We start from the raw sequence: 18,088 nt of genomic DNA on the forward strand, positions 1-18,088 counted from the left end.
CTTGCATTTTGCATTTCCTCTGGAGATACCCTGTTACTATTTTATACCTAAAGCACTCTCAGAAGAAGGAGAGAATTTTTTTTTTAATTGAGATTATCAGAATCAACTGATATCTAAAGATTCTGATTTAGTTTGATGAAGAAAAGCTTTAGAAATAGAAGTTTTAGAAAGTAGAAATAGAATTAATCACTCCAGACAGTAGAAATAGAATTAATCACTCCAGACTTTAAATGAAACATACCTTTTTTTTCTTTTTTTTTCTGACATAAAACAGCAGAAGTAGGTAAAAGTTAACATTTTATGGGGGGAGAAAACAGCAGAAGGTGAAATGGTGTATCAAAGATTATGGTGAATTCTTCAAAAAGACTTTCTGACAATGGAGCACTCTGAAGGCATTGTTCTCTAATGGAACTAATTTATCATCACAAAATTTACTAGTTTTGTAGCTGATGTATTGCCTTATTTAAGAAGGAATGAAGTATAAGCTCATGATCATAAAGCCTGCTGGTTTGGGATATTTTTGTCCAAATTTCATTAGTATATCAACAATTTTACCAACATATGCAAGTTCTCTAACATAATGGACATTGGGAACAGATGACTGAAATGAAATGAAAATGAAAATGAAAATAAAATGAAAATAAAAACAAAATTAAATGAAAATGAAATGAAAAAAAAAAATGAAATGAAAATAAAATGAAATGAAATGAAAATAAAATGAAACGAAAATAAAATAAAATGAAAATAAAATAAAATAAATAAAATAAAATAAAATAAAATAAAATAAAATAAAATAAAATAAAATAAAATAAAATAAAATAAAATAAAATAAAATAAAATAAAATAAAATAAAATAAAATAAAATAAAATAAAATAAAATAAAATAAAATAAAATAAAATGCCCATGCCAATTCCCTTTCGTTTAGAACAGAAAAACAGACTACTGGATTCATCAAAATGTATTTTCTGGATAATGTGGAGAATAAAACTGGTTCAAATAAGACAGCACCTTACAAGTAAACATTTTTAAAAATAGACAGAATTTACTTAGTTTGGATCAGAGCAGAAGCCTGCAGTCAGTGCAAGTTTCATTGAGTTCCTCAGAATTGGGGACACTCTGTATCAGGAACACTGCTGCAGCTGTTTGTTTAACTTAAATCAGCCAAATTGAAATTATTGTTGATTATATTTTAATTTCTTTTATAAAAAGGACTGACTGTATTTACAGTTTAGCTTCTGTAAGTCATTGTTTGAAACTAAACAGATTTTAATGAATATTTCTACAGACAATTCTAAACCCAAAGTCTGTGTACCTTTGAGAGTCACCTGAAGGTTGTACCAGATCTCACTAATAGTTCATTAGTGAAGTACTGGGGATTACAATTAATGTTCTGAAACATAAAGTATAAAAACATAACTATGGATTACTGTGTGGGAAAAGAAACAAAGAAAGCACTTGTAACAAATATTTTCCACTTACTTTTTATGTATGAAACTTCAGCATGAGATTGTCAATATTTAAGGAAAAAACCCCCTTGGCTCTCCCTTTTGAAATGTTGTTCTCTTGGTCAAACCAATCAGAAAGCTAGGAAAATACTTTGGAGTAAATTTTTGTGATTAACATAGAGATGTTCATTTACAGGGACTGGGAGAGGTTATCTACACAGAAGACATTCTTGTGACTCCGTTACCGTATGTCTCACAGCAGAGTGAGTTTACACAGCCCAGCCACGGAAAGGACTTCTGCCACAAGGTCCTCAAAGTAAATGCAAGTTGAGAGAATACCATAATTTCAGATAGGCTAGGAAAATGAAATAGAGCTACATGTAGTACTTTACTCTGGCGATGGTAATAAAGGAACATCATCCTCATTTGCTTATACAGACCTCTGCAGTGTCACATTTGACGACAGATGTGTTGCCCACCTAAATGCAACCAAAAAGAAAAGGCTTCACCATAATATGTCAAATAGGCTAGATGCAATTATGGTTTCTTTACTTTATTTTAGGCCATGACATGTTGCCACCAAATTCTGCCATACTATCAGAGTATAGAGATTATATGAAGTCTGAACCTTGTACTTTTTTCACAACTTTTGTCATTAAAAAGAGCAAAATCCAACCTTTTTCTTGTCAGGCAAAAAAAGCTTGTATATTCAGTTTGTTTGCCATTTGCTTTCAGGACAGAATAACTTTTGTAGGGATCATTCTCATTTTAATGACAAACATTTACCAAAAAAAGAGGATCTTGTACTATTTTCTCTATAGACTATGAACATGACAGAATATCTTCTATGGCTATGTTGTTTTTTCTTTTACCAAAACCATTTGGCCTTCATTCAAGACTTTCTTACTGCATTTTAACTGCTTTCAATGAAGTACTGAAGGAAGAATGCAATTCTGTGCTCTGAAGGAACTTGAGCAGATGACATTTTCAGGAAAAATCACATATTTTTCAAAAAACATATTTTTGTTCTGTTTTTAATGGAGGGGAGTACTCTAGACAGTATGGCAACAGAACTTACCTTCTGCACTATCTACACTTGAATCATGTGTCTTAAAGTCTATATGTAGAACATGTTGGAAGACTCCTTTAATAAACCAGGAGTTATTTAATGCCTCTTGTTTACACCATTTACACCATTCTATGGAAATCATACAGTAAATATGTGAGTTATCTGTGTGACTTTCATGCTTCAACTCAGTTCCTTGGTCAAGATTTAGACAGGCAAGCACATAATCAGGAGTCATGCTTAAGTGAGAATGTACACAATGGGAACATTCAAATTTGGGACTACTGGCTGTAGTCTGTACTGGCTTGCTAGGAAAACTAGATTTAATTTTAACTGTTACTAATTATTCATCTTTCAGAGTGTTGAATGCTTCATGAAGGCTGTCAACATAAACTAGCATTAAATTGTAATAACAAGCTGGCAGATGAAATGTTAAACAAACTTGAAATCTAATTTACAGTGCTCTCTTAGCCCTAGAGATGAGATGAGTTTGCTGGTGGGACAAATACAGAGGAAGTGTAATATGTACAAGCCAGTCTAGTTCTAGCAAGAATGCTGCCCTTAGGGAGCTATTAAGCCTCCTCCATTCATTTGTTTGACTTGCAAGACTTTACAAATACAAGAAAAACTAAATTCAGTTGAAAAAAAAAAATCACAAGCATTTTTAAAATCTCCAAATGTGATGAGGGAGCTATAACTTTTCTGGTATTTTAACTGTTTCAGCTGTCCTGCTTCATAAAAAGTATCTGAAATTATAATTTTAGCATCACAGAAAGTAGCAAAAAGAGACTATTTATTTGGAAGGCTTTTTTTCCCCCCTCATTTTAAATGAGTAATGAAAACTTTCTTTCAGGTCAAAGACACTATAATGCATTAGCAAAAGTCCATGGCATTAAACAAAAAACAGGTCTGAGATCTCAGCATATTTGGTTTGGAAAAGAAAAACTACACACTGAACTGTAGATGTTTGTCTCATTTGAGTAGAGTATGGGCCATGTTATACCTAAGCTGTATCTCTGAAGTTACAATTCTTTAATGTTAAAAAAATATGAACAAGCATACGAGATAGATAGATAGATAGATAGATAGATAGATAGATAGATAGATAGATAGACAGACAGTCAGTCAGACAGATTGGTAGATGTACACATAGAAAAATTTTCCTGTAAGAATTAAGCTACATTTAAGTGTTACCTTTCAGAGGACTCAAAAAATGATATGATTAAAAGAAAATTTATCTTTCATGCTTAGAAGAAAAACCCCTTGTTTTTCTCTAGATTGCATCCTCTGAGTTCCAAAAAATCAGTTGTGGCTCCCTTCAAGGGGGAAAGGAAAAATAATTCCAACTATATGGATTAAAGACCATTGGAAAATTAGATGTACATGAGATCTGCATGAGATGTAGAGTCTTTCTTTTCTATGATGTACAGCTTCAGTCAATTTTTTCTCAAGATTCTGGAGTCCTGACTGGAGAAGTACATGTGGAGCTGTGGTACAGCCACAAGGACTTCAGCAAGGAATGGTTTATGTATTCTGAACATCTTTCTCAAAAGCATGAGAAATAAAAATGTAAGCAGACAGAATTAACAACGTTTCCTCTATTTTCATCCCTCTCACCTGGTTTCTCAGAATGAGTATATCTAGATTGCATCTCTACCTGTACAATAATTTGAAGCAATGTAAAACATCAGCACTGCAATCACACTTGAGCAGAATCCTTTGCCCACCAAGTTCAAATAAATTTTGTTATTCAAAACAGGGACATCACATCAAGCAGTAACAGTAAACATAATTCTTTGCATGACATAGACACAAAGAGCTTAAATGACTTTGGTCAAGGTCACAAGAGAATTGTAGGTTGAATTCTCTAGCTCATGCTATTTTCAATAAACAGAACACCTTCTTTGTCAGCAAAAAATGCAGTTTACCACTAAAAAACAAATGTATTGTTTATTTCTTTTGTGACTTTACTATTTAATTGTATATATTTAGCGTACTTTTGTTGGTATACTAAAACCTTCACTCCAGTGCTCTGTACTACCAAAAATGCTACTGCTGCTTACCTCAATGAAGAGTGCTAGGGCTGATCCTACTAAAACCATGCTAACATTATTGTAGTCTAAATTTTTATTTTCCTTTGAAAAAAAATGAAAATAAACAGAATGTGTAATTCCTGGTACAGATTGTTGAGTCTCCTGCAGATACTAGATCAGGACACAGCATCTGCTTCTTGGCCTATTAGCTGTGCTAGAAGTGATTTTTCTAAAAATCAAGAGAAACCATACTCCACAGCATCAGGAATACAATCACTGAAGGACAACAGTATCCTGCTGAGGCACACTGACTGCGTCAGCAGGTCTTCTGCCTCCCAGCACACAAGGAACAAGGAAGGCAACTGATGTGATCTACCTGTAAGGAGAAAATACCACTCTAAAGCAGTATTATTAAGAATTATCATGCACAATTTTTTTTTTTTTTTAAAATCCTTGTAGGCTTGGGAAAGGAAGAAAATTAGTGCAGAAGGTATTACTGAGAGCTGACAAATATCAAGGTGTTCAATTAACTAAATGTAAAATATAATTTGCCTTTGAACACCTTGGAAAGAATCTACTGCAAAAGACTGCAATTTAACATCAAAGTTTAAACAGTCACGGTTACAATTTTAGAAGCTCATTAGTCTGAAGGTGTATCATGATTTTCTGAAGAGATGAATGATTAAAAACAGAGTTAAAAATGAAGAGACATTTGGGCATGAATACTTGATCTGAAATCTCTGTTCAGTTTTAGGGAATGCTGTATCTCTGATTTCAAACTGTGAGAAGCTTCGCCAATTACATCCACTGCATTCTTTTGAGTAAAAAATAATAAGAGATCACCTTTAACTCAAGGAATCAGGACATCAAGTATCTCCTTTATGAAATGCAGTGAAAAGATAGATTGTTTTTTTTAGAAGGCTATTACTTAATGAAAAGATTTTGCAAAGCTGTTTTCCACATATACTATTGCCTGCCCAAAAAATGCAGCGTCTAACTCCTGAAATGACACTAAGGTCATACACATATTGTGGACAATTCTCTGGTCAAGCCAATTAAACTAGAGTGTCTACAAAGTGTTAAATTCAGGTAATTCAATAACAACAAAGAATGCAGTGACCGAAGAACAAGTAATAAAGATTAATGTCATCCTTCTGTAGCAAGCCTGGAGCTTGATGGCTGCACTTCCAGACAGCACCTGCTCCAGAGGACACTCCACATTCTCCAACCCCACTGCAAGCCCAGCAGTTGGTGAGGCATGTGTTACAAACCCATGGCCAAGTTTCTCCCTCTGGTGTACTGTAGACACCTGCTGAATTCAAAACAAAGCAACTGACCCTGCAGGCACGACTGATTATGACCAAAATACCTTCCATGCTCTGCCGTACTTTTTGCCAGAGCTGACCACAGGAACAGCTTCTCTCCTTTAGAACTCATGTCCTACATCCACCCTGGATGTACCAGAGAGGTGACAGCCAAAAAAAAGGAAAACATGCTCAGCCAAAATCCTCTTCTCCCCTCCAGCTGTATTAAGTCACAATGGAACTAAAATATTGTTTCTTCCCTCTACATAAAATTCTTCAATTTAACTTTTATACAGCAGCTGAGGAAACAATGTATCTTCACTCCCTGATGCTTTGTTTCATGAAGAAAAATATCCAGACCATATGGGACAGCTAAAACACAGACTGGCTCATGGTTCTTTCTGTAAACTAAGACAAGGTACTCCTGCTAGGTACCTCTTGTGTTTATTAGAAAGATAATAGATTTTACAGATAATAATCAGGCACCAGTTATCATCTTCTTTAAAAAAAATGACACTTTCATATCACAAAACTGTTAAGTCCTAAATAATTTATCAAGAGTTATTCAATCAGCACCCCTTCCTGAACATGAATTTTTCATGTCAGAAGTTAACAGCTTAGGAGATCACCAGGTTACAGGTTAAACCATATAGGTTTTGACACCTGAGTCCCAAACGTTTAAAGTTTTTTTGTCACATTGCTGTTTAACTGTGCAATTACCAGAAGCTCATTACTTTAAAACCATGTCCTTTGTAACTTTTCTAGTCTGCTGCTGGGTATTTCCTATGAAAGAAACACCCAACCAAAGATAAAAGGACTTAAAAGAAATAAAATCAAAGTTCAGCTGCTGTGCTCAAGCAGCAAGTCATAAGTGTTTCATCATATTCTAAAATGGATATGCATGTGGTAGCATTGACTGGGGTAATAATCACTAATTTTTTGCTTTAACTAAAAGGAACTATATCCCCTCTTCTTGAGAGGTATGGTCTATAGCTCAAGGATCCTAGGTCATTCCCAATGTGGAAAGGTAAAGTCCTAAAGGAAAAAAAAATAAAAAAATTAAAATAGAGGGCCAGTCAAGCTTGTTGGCCTCACTGGAGGCTGGGAGGATCATCCATGAATGTCTGGAGAAATCATATCTGGATAAACACCGTATGAGCATGGCAAGAGGAGGGAATACAGCATCACAAAGGGAGCTGTGGAGAACAGACCTTTACTGCCTAGCTCACTCCTGCATGGCCAGAAAAAGCTCTTTTGGTGTCTTACTGGGCTAGTCAGTGTCCTAATGTTTAGTCTACTAGTCCACTAAATTCCAGCTAAAGATTTAGGATATTTTACTTACTATTTTTAATTTTAATATTTTACTTATTATTTTTACTTTTACTAGTAAGTAAAAATTGTAGGGTCTCGTTCCACCTGTTGGAGAAGCTTGAATAACTTGCTGCAAAAGAGGGATCACAGCACTACAGGCAAGGAAACTGAAGAACAGGTCCAGTAAGTGAAAACCCTTTGATTGCAGCGCTGCTTGTGGAAAAGCAAAGTTTTAGCACTCCTGCCTTATAGAAAAGCCTGATCTTTGAAAAATTAAGTTCAATTGATCAAAAATTTATCCAGTCCTACACAGAATTTTCAAGTCCCATGTTTTTAAATCTTTCTGTCTCACACTCCAAAACTGCCTACAACTCAAGATATTTTTTATGCAGCCAGTCTAATAAGACAAAACCAATGCTATGGACCTACATTTGTATCTACTCAAGTTTTTAAGTATTAAGATGTTTAACATGAACAATGGCCTAATTTACAATGTCAGCAAACAAAATAAGCACCGGTGAACAATGTTTCATTGCACTCCCAAGCCTGGGACACACAATCTTGAAGTCTGGCATACCCCCAATATGAATCCCATTCACTTCACGTTGAGTGAATACTTTTTCTACACTTTCATCTGACCATGTTTATCATAGAAGACTACATTAACAATAATATTAATAAAAATCTTCTGTTCAGCAGTTAAAGATTTAATAATTCTTGTTTATGTATTAGAATAGGTTTTATTGTTTTAAAGACAGCATACGCTGGTTTTTACTGATATTTTCATATTTTAAGTAGTCTTTTGCAAGTTAAAGTTATTTGTAAATATTTAATTAATTCATGGAATAAATAAATTCTTCAAAAATAATAACCCACTAACAAAAAATAACCCACTAACAAAAATGCAAAACATTGCAAAACTGATTTTCAGGCCTTTATACAATTCCTGATACTTAAGTTTGTACCCAAGGCTCATGCCAACAATTCGACATGACTTGCATGATTACACAGGCAGATGCAGTCATTTTAGCCCCATCATCAAAGGTCTTTAAGCTAATGCAAGCCCGCTGGCTTCCAGAGATTCTGCACCAGGTTTCAAATCAGGTTGTAGTCCCACAGCACTGACACCCTCTATTTCTGTGTGTTCTTATCCTATTTAGGTACCTGCTAATCTTGAACATTTGGAGCAGTTTTTACCTTCATTGCACCTTCCCAGTTGTTAGGGACTGGTCTCTTTTGCTGTCAAGCTTGGCAACAGAAGATACACTTAAGCCCTGTACACGAAGTAGAGTAGAGAGATCGTGTTCAGTGCCAGGCTGTTCCAACGCAGCCTGAGGTGAGACTGCAGCACAGCGCTGAGCAAGGGGCCCGCACACACCTGGCAGGAGCACAGCTTCACTGACCTTACCAGATCAGCAGGTCCCACCACCAAATAGACACAAACATGTATTCCCCTCTGCAAGTGAGACCATAGAAGCTCTTGCCTCAGCCTTCTCCACTTGAGGCAGGGAGTACACAGGGAAAACCAGTTAGCAGGGAGTAATTCCTGCCTGGGCAGTGTTCTTAGCACAAGCTGTCAGCACCGTCAGCATTCGTCAGGCACATGAAGGCATCATCTTCATCTGAACACCACTAGCCTTCAGAAGGGTTTAGCTCCCTTTTTTCCTCACTAGAAATTACTACATTTATTAGCACTGCAGTATTACATGTGTAAGTGTTGGACACCACTGCGCTGAGCAGTGTGCAAACACAGTTCAAAGACAACCCCTGACCCAGAAATTTGCAACCTAAACAATCCAAGACACTTGTCCAACTCACATTGCACTGATGCCTTCAATACTCAATTAATGTACTTCAATTCAGTGAACCACTCTTGTGGAAAGCCACAGGAATTTTGTCAGTGGATTTCATTTATCACAGAACAAGGCTTAAAAAGAAATACTGGATATCAATCTGGTTTAGAGATAAAGTAACTGCAAGTAGACTCACGTTCTATTTCCTCAATCAGAAATGTTCTAGATTGATCAGCCTGAGTTCTGAACTAGCATAATATCACTATTTTGGGGAACACAAGTGTAAATGATGACACACACTAATACTAATTCTAAGTGAGGTTGCAAATCACTCTCTCCAGAACAGCTGTAGTAAAAGCCATAGCTGATTTTGAAGTTTTTAAGGAAAACAAAAACTATCCAAGCAAGAAAAATCTGCTATTGAGACAACAAATTAAAAGGGCAAAATCACAGAAAAGGAAAATAAAGAACATATAAATTACTGAAAAAGAACCTGCTCATGTGTCCTGACATAAAACCACTAATTCCCTTGAACTGCACAATTCCACAACACCATTTATATTCTCATATTGACCTCATAAATCTGAATTTTTTTGTAAATTTTTTTGTAAATTTCCAATAGAAGCCACTCTTCAATATCTAAGGCTAGAGTTCAGTCATTATATTGGAAGCTTATTCAAAGTGAAGCTATAACCATGCTCTATACTTCTCACTTTGTCCAAGAAGCAAAAGAAAACAAGTAGAAAAGCTTAAATTCACACTTCAGGGTGCACTTTTCGAATATATTAAACTATTGGAGCAACAAATTCTATTTTGAAGTGACAAGACATTGATTTTTGCTTCAGTATGGTCCTATTTTATAAGGATTGCTTTTGGTGTACTATGGCAAATAGTTTTTACTCATTTTGAAGCAAAATATTCTGAATAGTTTAAAATGCTGGCTAAAAGAGGGAGGAAAAATTCAATTATCACATCTAAAAATATGAGGATCAGAATATGTAACTTCAGATCCAGTAATGAAACAATGATAAAAAAAGAATCCATAAATTGCTTTCTTATTTGAAAGAATTTGGAGAGCATACAACCATTCTTGCTGATCAGAGACTCTTGTCTTAATTATGTTTTATAGATCCAACATTAATTAAAAAAAAACCAACCTTTTTGTCCTTGAAAGCGGGTAAGTACTGCCCTGTATTTTCATTCTTTTCACACTTTCATGTTTAGAGTAATAGTTTTCACTTTGCTCACTATTTTTTAACTATACATGAGCTTTTCCACTTCATTCTATTCTACAACTGATATACATTCAAGTCCATTGAAAATAAAAGAGAATTTAACCTAAGAAAAGTTTTCTTGTTCTAGTTAATCTGAAAGACAGGTACTTTTTCCTTTTATTAAGCAAGTAGATTTTTTTTTCTTGTTTTTAAACCTTTTGTATTTTGCTCTCCCTTCCTCAAAGTGGGGTCTGCTATTTTTGGTCTACAGAAGTACTGATTTCCTTTGGCTTGATATATTTTTGTGAAGGAATGACTATATCCAGTGACATTTCATCAGTTATTTCTACTTTCCGTATTTATAATGATAATTCTAATAACCTGAACAAACTGAAGAGTATTCTTACTTAATTCCTAAAGTTCTTTTGCTGCGAATATGCAAACAGCATTTTCAAAGGGAAGGAAAATATGAATTTAAAAGAACAGCAAACTCTACATGCATTAGAACAGGTGCATCTGCTTCCCTCTTTAAATATACATAACTGTTTTGTTTTCAAACAGCAAAAGAACATATTATTTAGCTATTAATCCTTCTGGATGCACCTAGAAAAGTAATACTTCATTTAGATCAATGTCTCTTTTTTGGATCTGGGTTATGCATGTCAGGCATTCACCAATGTACTTCTGTACTTCTTCCCTTGTTGCCTTCATTGTATGGTAAAATAATGGATCTGATGGTCTGTTTATAAATTTTGCAACAAAAATGCAATTGGTTGCATGTTTTAGTTATTAATTGCTTTGAGATGTAAATATTATAAAACAGTAACCTAATATTTAAAGTTAAGCTACACTTAGTGTGCAAAACCAGGAATTAAGACTACTAGGCAGAGAACCATTCATTCACACTACAGATGCAAGTCAGGATGATGACAGGTCATCATTGCTTATTGTTGTTTTGAATATTTAACATTTAACGTTTGCCACCACTGAAGAAACATGACTACCAGGAGCACATTCTAGTTCCAGTGAGATGTGAGCCAAGGGAAGGTAAAGAACCATGATAAACAGCCAGCACTGTCCACACACAAACACTATTTGATCTGTCGACAGTCATGAGACTGAAAAAAATAAAAATCATATGTCATTGCTTCTGACCTTCTGAGCCTAAAAATAGTCTTAAAATTAAGTATCCAGGCTTGGTTTGTTGTTGGCTGATTTGTTTCCTTGTTTGTTGGGTTTTTTGTGGGGGGTTTTGATTGCTTTTTTTTAAACTGAGTACAAGAATATTCACACTGGCACTGCAGAGAATGCAAAAAGCAATTTCCATTAAAAGGTGGCCTTGTAAATATGCATGCAATGTACAACGTCAGATAAGGTCTTCAAGACAAGCAAGGAACTGAAATACATACTGAGAGGAAATTAGATAGCTAAGAAACATTTTTTCCTTCATGAATTACAACTGAAAGTGTCAGTGTATCCACTAGCTTGTATCGAATGAATCCTTAACATTTGCCTCACAGTTGTCATGTGTGAGCTGCTTACTGGAAACTTTGTAATGGTATCATATTTCTAAGAAATAAGACAGACATTTATTTGTAGAAAACAAGAATGAGAAGAAAGCAGAAAAAGATTTCACCATCACACACAGATGGGATTTTGCATATCTGTGTGTTTTTTGTTTGAGTTTGTTTCTGCTAAAGCAAGGAGAGAATACAGAGCAGAAACTGACAAAAGGAAGAAATGCTGACTAAAACAAACTGCTCAAACTGAACTGAATTCATTGCCAGAAGTTAAAGAGATGAACAAATAGAACAACAAAGAGTGCCGAAAGTGTGCTCTCTGTGGAAGAAGAAAATCCAGTTCTGTTCTCAGTTCTCCTCTGCAAATCCACAGAAATGCCAGGCACATGATGTGATCTGGACATACAACAGCGCAGTGTGGGCATTTGTAGTTCATACTGCTTGGTACATGGGCACATTATATCCATGTGTGTATTCAGAAGACAATATTGTCTCTTCCTTTCCCAAAAACAAACCAAACCAAACCAGATCATGAAGAGTGACTGCCTTCCACACAACCTAGAAAAGCAGCCCACTTCACACGGAAGAGACACTCATTCTACAGAAGAGTAGAAGCAAACTTGCCAGATTCTTCAATGACTTACTGTTAAACATAGTCACTTTCTTTTTCCTGAGAAACCAAACTATTATAAATGATATGAACAACTGATATCCACTCACAAATCTATTCTCAGTAACAACATATGTATGGGAAACTGCAAAAATTAATCTGCTTGTAGAGTTCTTAATTCAAATATGAAAGTAACATACTCATAAGTGTTCTAGACCATGTGCCTCAGAGATGTTATAAACACAAAAATCTTTTCAGACCTAATAAAAAATTAGATTTTTATTATGAAGCTTACAGATGACAAACAGCAATATACTGCTACTGTCAATGAGAAAGCAGGTGTTGAAACCTATGCAATGCGATCTTCCCCTCAAAACAGACATTATGTATATAGCAACAATTCATGCTTTCCCCACCTCACCTCCCAAATTCCCTCATCTAGATTACTCTGCAGCCCCAGCAGTCCATTTATACTCAGCTGGCTGTCCACCACCATTTTCTGTACCACATTTTGTCCTCATACATGACCTTAAACTGCAATCATGGAAAATACCTTTCTCACCAACCCAAAGTGTCACTTGCTATAATTAGCATTCTGGGAGCTAACTATACAGTCATTAAGGCAGTGAGAAAGACACATGTCCTGCCTTAGTTCAGTGTGTATCAAGTGATCAGTCAGATGACCATTAATGCAGTGAAGCCTTTATTCAGACAGTCGACTTGCCTGGCTCAACCCATGACCTGTCTCCACAGGTTATCTTGCAAGAGATGGATAATGATGCTCTTTCATGTTACCTTCCTCACTATATAATGTGGGGTTTCCAATCTCCCTTCCTATTCCCAGGATCATCTGCAACAATAAAAACCTAACTTTGAATAGAAAAACAATCTGAACATCAGGCTGTCATTCAGCAGCAACAGCTCTTGCTGAGCACACATAATTACACAATAAAGGACACAGCCTCCTGTGACTTCTCACTGAGAACATGGAACAGAATGAGAATCTTTCCTATCCATTCCAAAATCTTTATATTTTAATTTATTATATCTTAACACCATCATCTTGGTTCCAATTTTGATGATCATTTACATGATTTAAAACACCAAAGAAATACTGCTAATGCTAACTTTTATGTAATGCTACTATGTAACAGATTTAGAGCATGGTGCTAGAGTCCTGCAAAGAAACAGTTAAAACAATCAAATTTTTTAAAATATAAATCATCCCCAAACAAACCAAAGCTATGAGGCTGCTGCCTAATTCCTAATTTCTGTTTGATGCATCAAAATTCATCATGTTTTCATCTATAGTGTCAAGTGGAATAGAAAACACTCCTACTGACAGAATTTATTTTTAGGATCATTTCATGTACATAAAATAGTCAAAAAAAAAAAAAAAAAGTTAAAACTAAGAAAAAAAATCAAGAACAGTTGGGAAAAAATGTACCTTATTTGTGTAAACTAAATTTTCAACATCTAAGCAATACAAAGCCATAAAGACCTTGGGAGAATATTTTGAGGACTATGATTTTTACAAAGAACAGAAATTATTCGGTGGCCATATTTGTCCTTTCTCATGATAAATGGCTATTGTATCTGCCTCCAATTAAGCTAAAAAGGGTTATTTAACTTCAGAAGGCAGAATATTAAGAGCATTCCAATGCATGGGGTTTTGAGAACTTTTTCTTAGCACATACTTATATGGGCTATGGATCTAAATGGTTTTGATGGGCTGACTAATAACTGGAATCAGCATCATTTGTTTGGCAAAATACTGACAAATTCCTACAAGGGAAAACTGGGGACAAAACCCACAAAACTGGCTGTGCAACTAGCATGAATGACATAAGTATCTAATTCCAAAATCCAAAAGGTATTACTTTTCATATTTCTGAAACATAAAATTAACTTTTTCCCTTTTTAAAAATATGAATCTTGGTCTGAGATCCAGCAACAGAAGACAATTATGCTAGAGATACATTAGCCTAGCACTCCTATATTTAACTTGCTCTTAGTTGCATTGTGTTGTGTTTCAGTTTTAGAGGACTCTGTGGCTATTCAGCCTACTGCCCACACTATTACAGTCAATTCAAGGACAGCAACTGCAAATTCAGATGTGGAAAATCCATTACTAACTTAGCAGAGAGTTGAAGAAAATTCATCTTATGGCAACACTGACTTCAGTGTACCTAACCAAATAATCCTCCCAGGACAACAGTGATGAAGAAGTGTGTCACTTTCTATATCTAAATAAGCAAAGTAAGAAAATCAAAACTTTGTGAGAGTGTGGTCTTCACTCCCCCTGACTGGAAAATGGGTGAGGTGGTCTTTGTTTCTTTTATTTTTAGTATTACTTATACATTATACATTCTTATCTGGCAATCTGCATAACAAATAAATATGTTTTAAAGACATGTATCAGACAGTAGCAAATATTTTTCAGTAATCTTCACTGAGTAGTACTAGCTTATTTTGAATGCACGTGCATAAAAAAGTTAATAAAAAAATATTATTTCACCACTATCATCATCACTATCCTCATGACCATCATCAGCCAGTTACATGTAATGATGATAGCAATGGATGCTGAAATTATTCAGAGCCACTTCACAACCAACAGTTTGAGAAATGCCTGACTAGATACTCAAAAATTCCTCAGCAGCAATTGTATTGAAAGAAAACTGGTGGGAAGAGAAGTGAAGAATATGAGATCAAGAGGAGAGAGTTTGCAGAAGTCAGTTACATCTGAAATAAGAACATGCTAATGAAAATACAGCTACTATAAATTGAGTAAAAATCTAGGGTACTCCTCCACTGCCACTATGGGGAATATTCTGAAACTGTAATATGTCATTCTTAGCACAGTATTTTCAGAATATTCTTAAACTATTAGTCTAGCTGTAATATACGGAAACAATATTGATGCAAAGCAATTTTAACAATAAAACTACAAAAACATGATTTCTACAGTCATTTTATAGGATTGGATATTTTTCCTTATAACAAGTTGAAAAGGAATGCAAGGAGAAACTTTAAAAAGCATAATGGTGTTTGATTTAACTGCTGACTTGAATCATCTAGCTGTCACAAGTAACTCCCCTAAATTCATTCTAATATGAACAGACATGGAAAGGAATAGGAAAAACGAAATGATCAACAAACAGTGGGAGAAATGCCTTAAATATGTTTATGATTTTCCAGCTTAAGGAAGAAGAAATCACTTCCAGAATCTAAGAGCTGTCCGAGGAATTAAATCTTTTATAGAGAATCATTCTAATTGTCTTCTTAGAGTTAACCTATCTCATATTCCTAAGCAATCCTATCCAATTAGAAGCCCATCTATTTTTTTTTGTTAAAGCTATATTTGAGAAATTAAATTTCAAGTTGTCAGCATAGATAGACATTTATTCTGCACCTACACTGAAGTCTGTGGTAAAGGGAGGCTGGAAAACCGGCTGAAATTAAGTCTGGCTCTCAAATGCACTTCTGATTTTCACTGGAAGAAAGAAAGAGTTATATGACTGTAAGTGTTCTTTCTGCTCCCTTTTACTGATCTTGCCAACTCCTCGACTGCATTTTGCATTCTATTTTTTTTTTCAGCACAATAAAACTCAAATTACACATCCCCCAAGCATTTTCACTGGCTATTTTTTTCTACCTTATCCTCACTACATTTATCTTACAAAGAAAATAAATGAAAATTGGTGTAAATGCAGGATATTAACAACTGCTTTTAAAGGCATTTTGTAGTATTTGTCCACTGTGTTAAATATATCTACACACTGAAATCAAATTGTAGTGCTACAGTAAACAGTAGGGTGCAGATCTCTTTGCAGAAGTCCTTCAGATTAAGAGGCCAATCACCTGACAAGGTCTGTCCCAGAATACAGACCAAGCAGCACTCAGATTATCAAGGACCAGGGAGCTCCATTCTAACAAAAGTCTAAGAGACAAAACAGGAGTGAAAAACAGAAAGACAAATAGAAAGAACTGAACAAAAAAACAACCTTACCTTTCACAAGCTCGGACAGTCCATGCAGCAATTATCCATAATGAGATACTAAATACCAACAGTACAGTTCCTGGACATATTGTCATTAGAGTCTTCATAACAAAACGGGTATTGAAGTTTATCTTATTTAATGCTCCAATGCTTCTAGATGAGGCATCAGTGAAAAGTTTGCTATGCAAAAGCATAACTCTGGCAATAAGATATAGTCTTAAGAACATTGGTATAGATAAAATAATATCCACATCAGCTGTTGTTGTGGATGGAGCGTAAGAAAAGGCGAGCCGGGCTGTCCATGTGAATGTATAATTCCCAGGTATGGGATGTATAGCACACACCAGTATTTCCAAGCAGATAAAGAAAATACGCTCATAAGTCATGGCTATTCTCCAGTCATCTGCTCCATTGTCCACCATGAACAACTGAAATAATAAAATATAAGGTTAACTTTAGTACATCATTTAAAAAATTGTTATAATTCTATTTTAAATTACCATCGTTTTCTATGCTGCCAAGGACCACTAAATAACAACAAAACAAAAAAAGCCATCTCAGAAAACAACATTATTACATCACCATGGAAGGAAACATAACTCTGGCCAAGACAAAAAGAATTTTTTAATACACTATTTTTAAAACTGCACATGAAACTGATTTTTATTCATTATTAACCAAGAATTCCTCTTTTTTTTTTAATTGTAATCTTTTAGTCAAAAAAAAAGTTTGGACCCATTAAGCCTTGTCCATTGAAAATCAATCTTTAAGTTTATAAAATTGAGAAGTATTTAACTTCTTTCTGAATAGAGAAGTAAATTAAAAATTAAAAGTATTTCTTAAGATTACTCTTAAGCTTCAGCCAAGGTGTTATTATAGCTTCTGTAGAAGTATCCAAGCTTTCTTCAAGGCATCAATACTGATCAATGTAAGATACAAAAATACACGAGAAAGTGCACAAAGACTCAAGATGATATCTCACGGTGAAAATGAGAAAAATAATAGCCACCAAACATCAGAGTAGCCCAGGCAGCCAGCTGATGTCCACTAGCAGCTGAAAATTAAATGCACATGTTGGCTGCTGTACAATCAAGGCCTTCAGCTTGTCACCCAGGAACAAAGGTATTAAAACATTTCAAACTGTTTAGCAAATTATGCCTGATGATTTAAAAAATAGCTAATCAAGCAATACTTGTCACTAGCTGAGAGCAGAGATATGCAAGACCTTGCAAACATGCTTTTTTAAAGAGGAACAAAACCCATATGTACAAAGAAGATACAATTTCAGACAGAAGACCTTCCCATCACTTCAACTATAGTTTGAATCTAAACAAGGCTGTTCAGTAAACAGGTAAGAGATAAAAAATAAACTTTTACAGAATTTTTAAAATTAGATTATTCAAAAATAATGGATGAGAAGGCAAATACATCATGCATTCCCCAATGTAAGAAAGGTATTTGCAGCATACCAAACACTATATACACACACCAAAAACCCATTCATCTGCACTGCTCTTTGCCCCCTTCCTTCTTTCATGTATATACAAGCTTGATTTCCCTGTATGTGTTTTTTAGTGATCAAAAAACCACTCAACATCCTCCTCACAATATCTTCAGTTTGTCTTTCATAAAAGAGCTCTTCTGAAACTGTTTAGAGAAGTGATAATCACAAATTAACTTTACTGTAGTTGAACTGATATTAAAAGAATAAAGTTAACCACAGTAAAGAACACAAACCAAAATAAATTTCTGTCTTTGTGGATCTGCTTTTTATCCCTTATGTTCTTT

The 18,088-nt window shown here is 34.9% G+C and overlaps 1 protein-coding gene across 2 annotated transcripts in view; it reads right to left on the reverse strand.

Moving 5' to 3' along the window:
* The window catches only part of KCNN2 (potassium calcium-activated channel subfamily N member 2), a 71,175-nt gene that overhangs the window by 33,715 nt on the left and 19,372 nt on the right, over nucleotides 1-18,088 (reverse strand). Inside the window, exon 3 of one of the 2 annotated variants that reach the window (XM_086867300.1) lies at nucleotides 16,310-16,728. In XM_086867300.1, coding sequence (XP_086723426.1) covers nucleotides 16,310-16,728 — 419 coding nt within the window. Of the gene's footprint in view, nucleotides 1-1,886; nucleotides 1,914-16,309; nucleotides 16,729-18,088 lie in introns of those variants that run through there. The other variant, XM_086867301.1, reaches the window with a different exon arrangement.

Source organism: Cyanistes caeruleus, chromosome Z (genome assembly GCF_971803275.1).
Source record: "Cyanistes caeruleus chromosome Z, bCyaCae1.hap1.1, whole genome shotgun sequence".
NCBI classification, from domain to species: Eukaryota; Metazoa; Chordata; class Aves; order Passeriformes; family Paridae; genus Cyanistes; species Cyanistes caeruleus.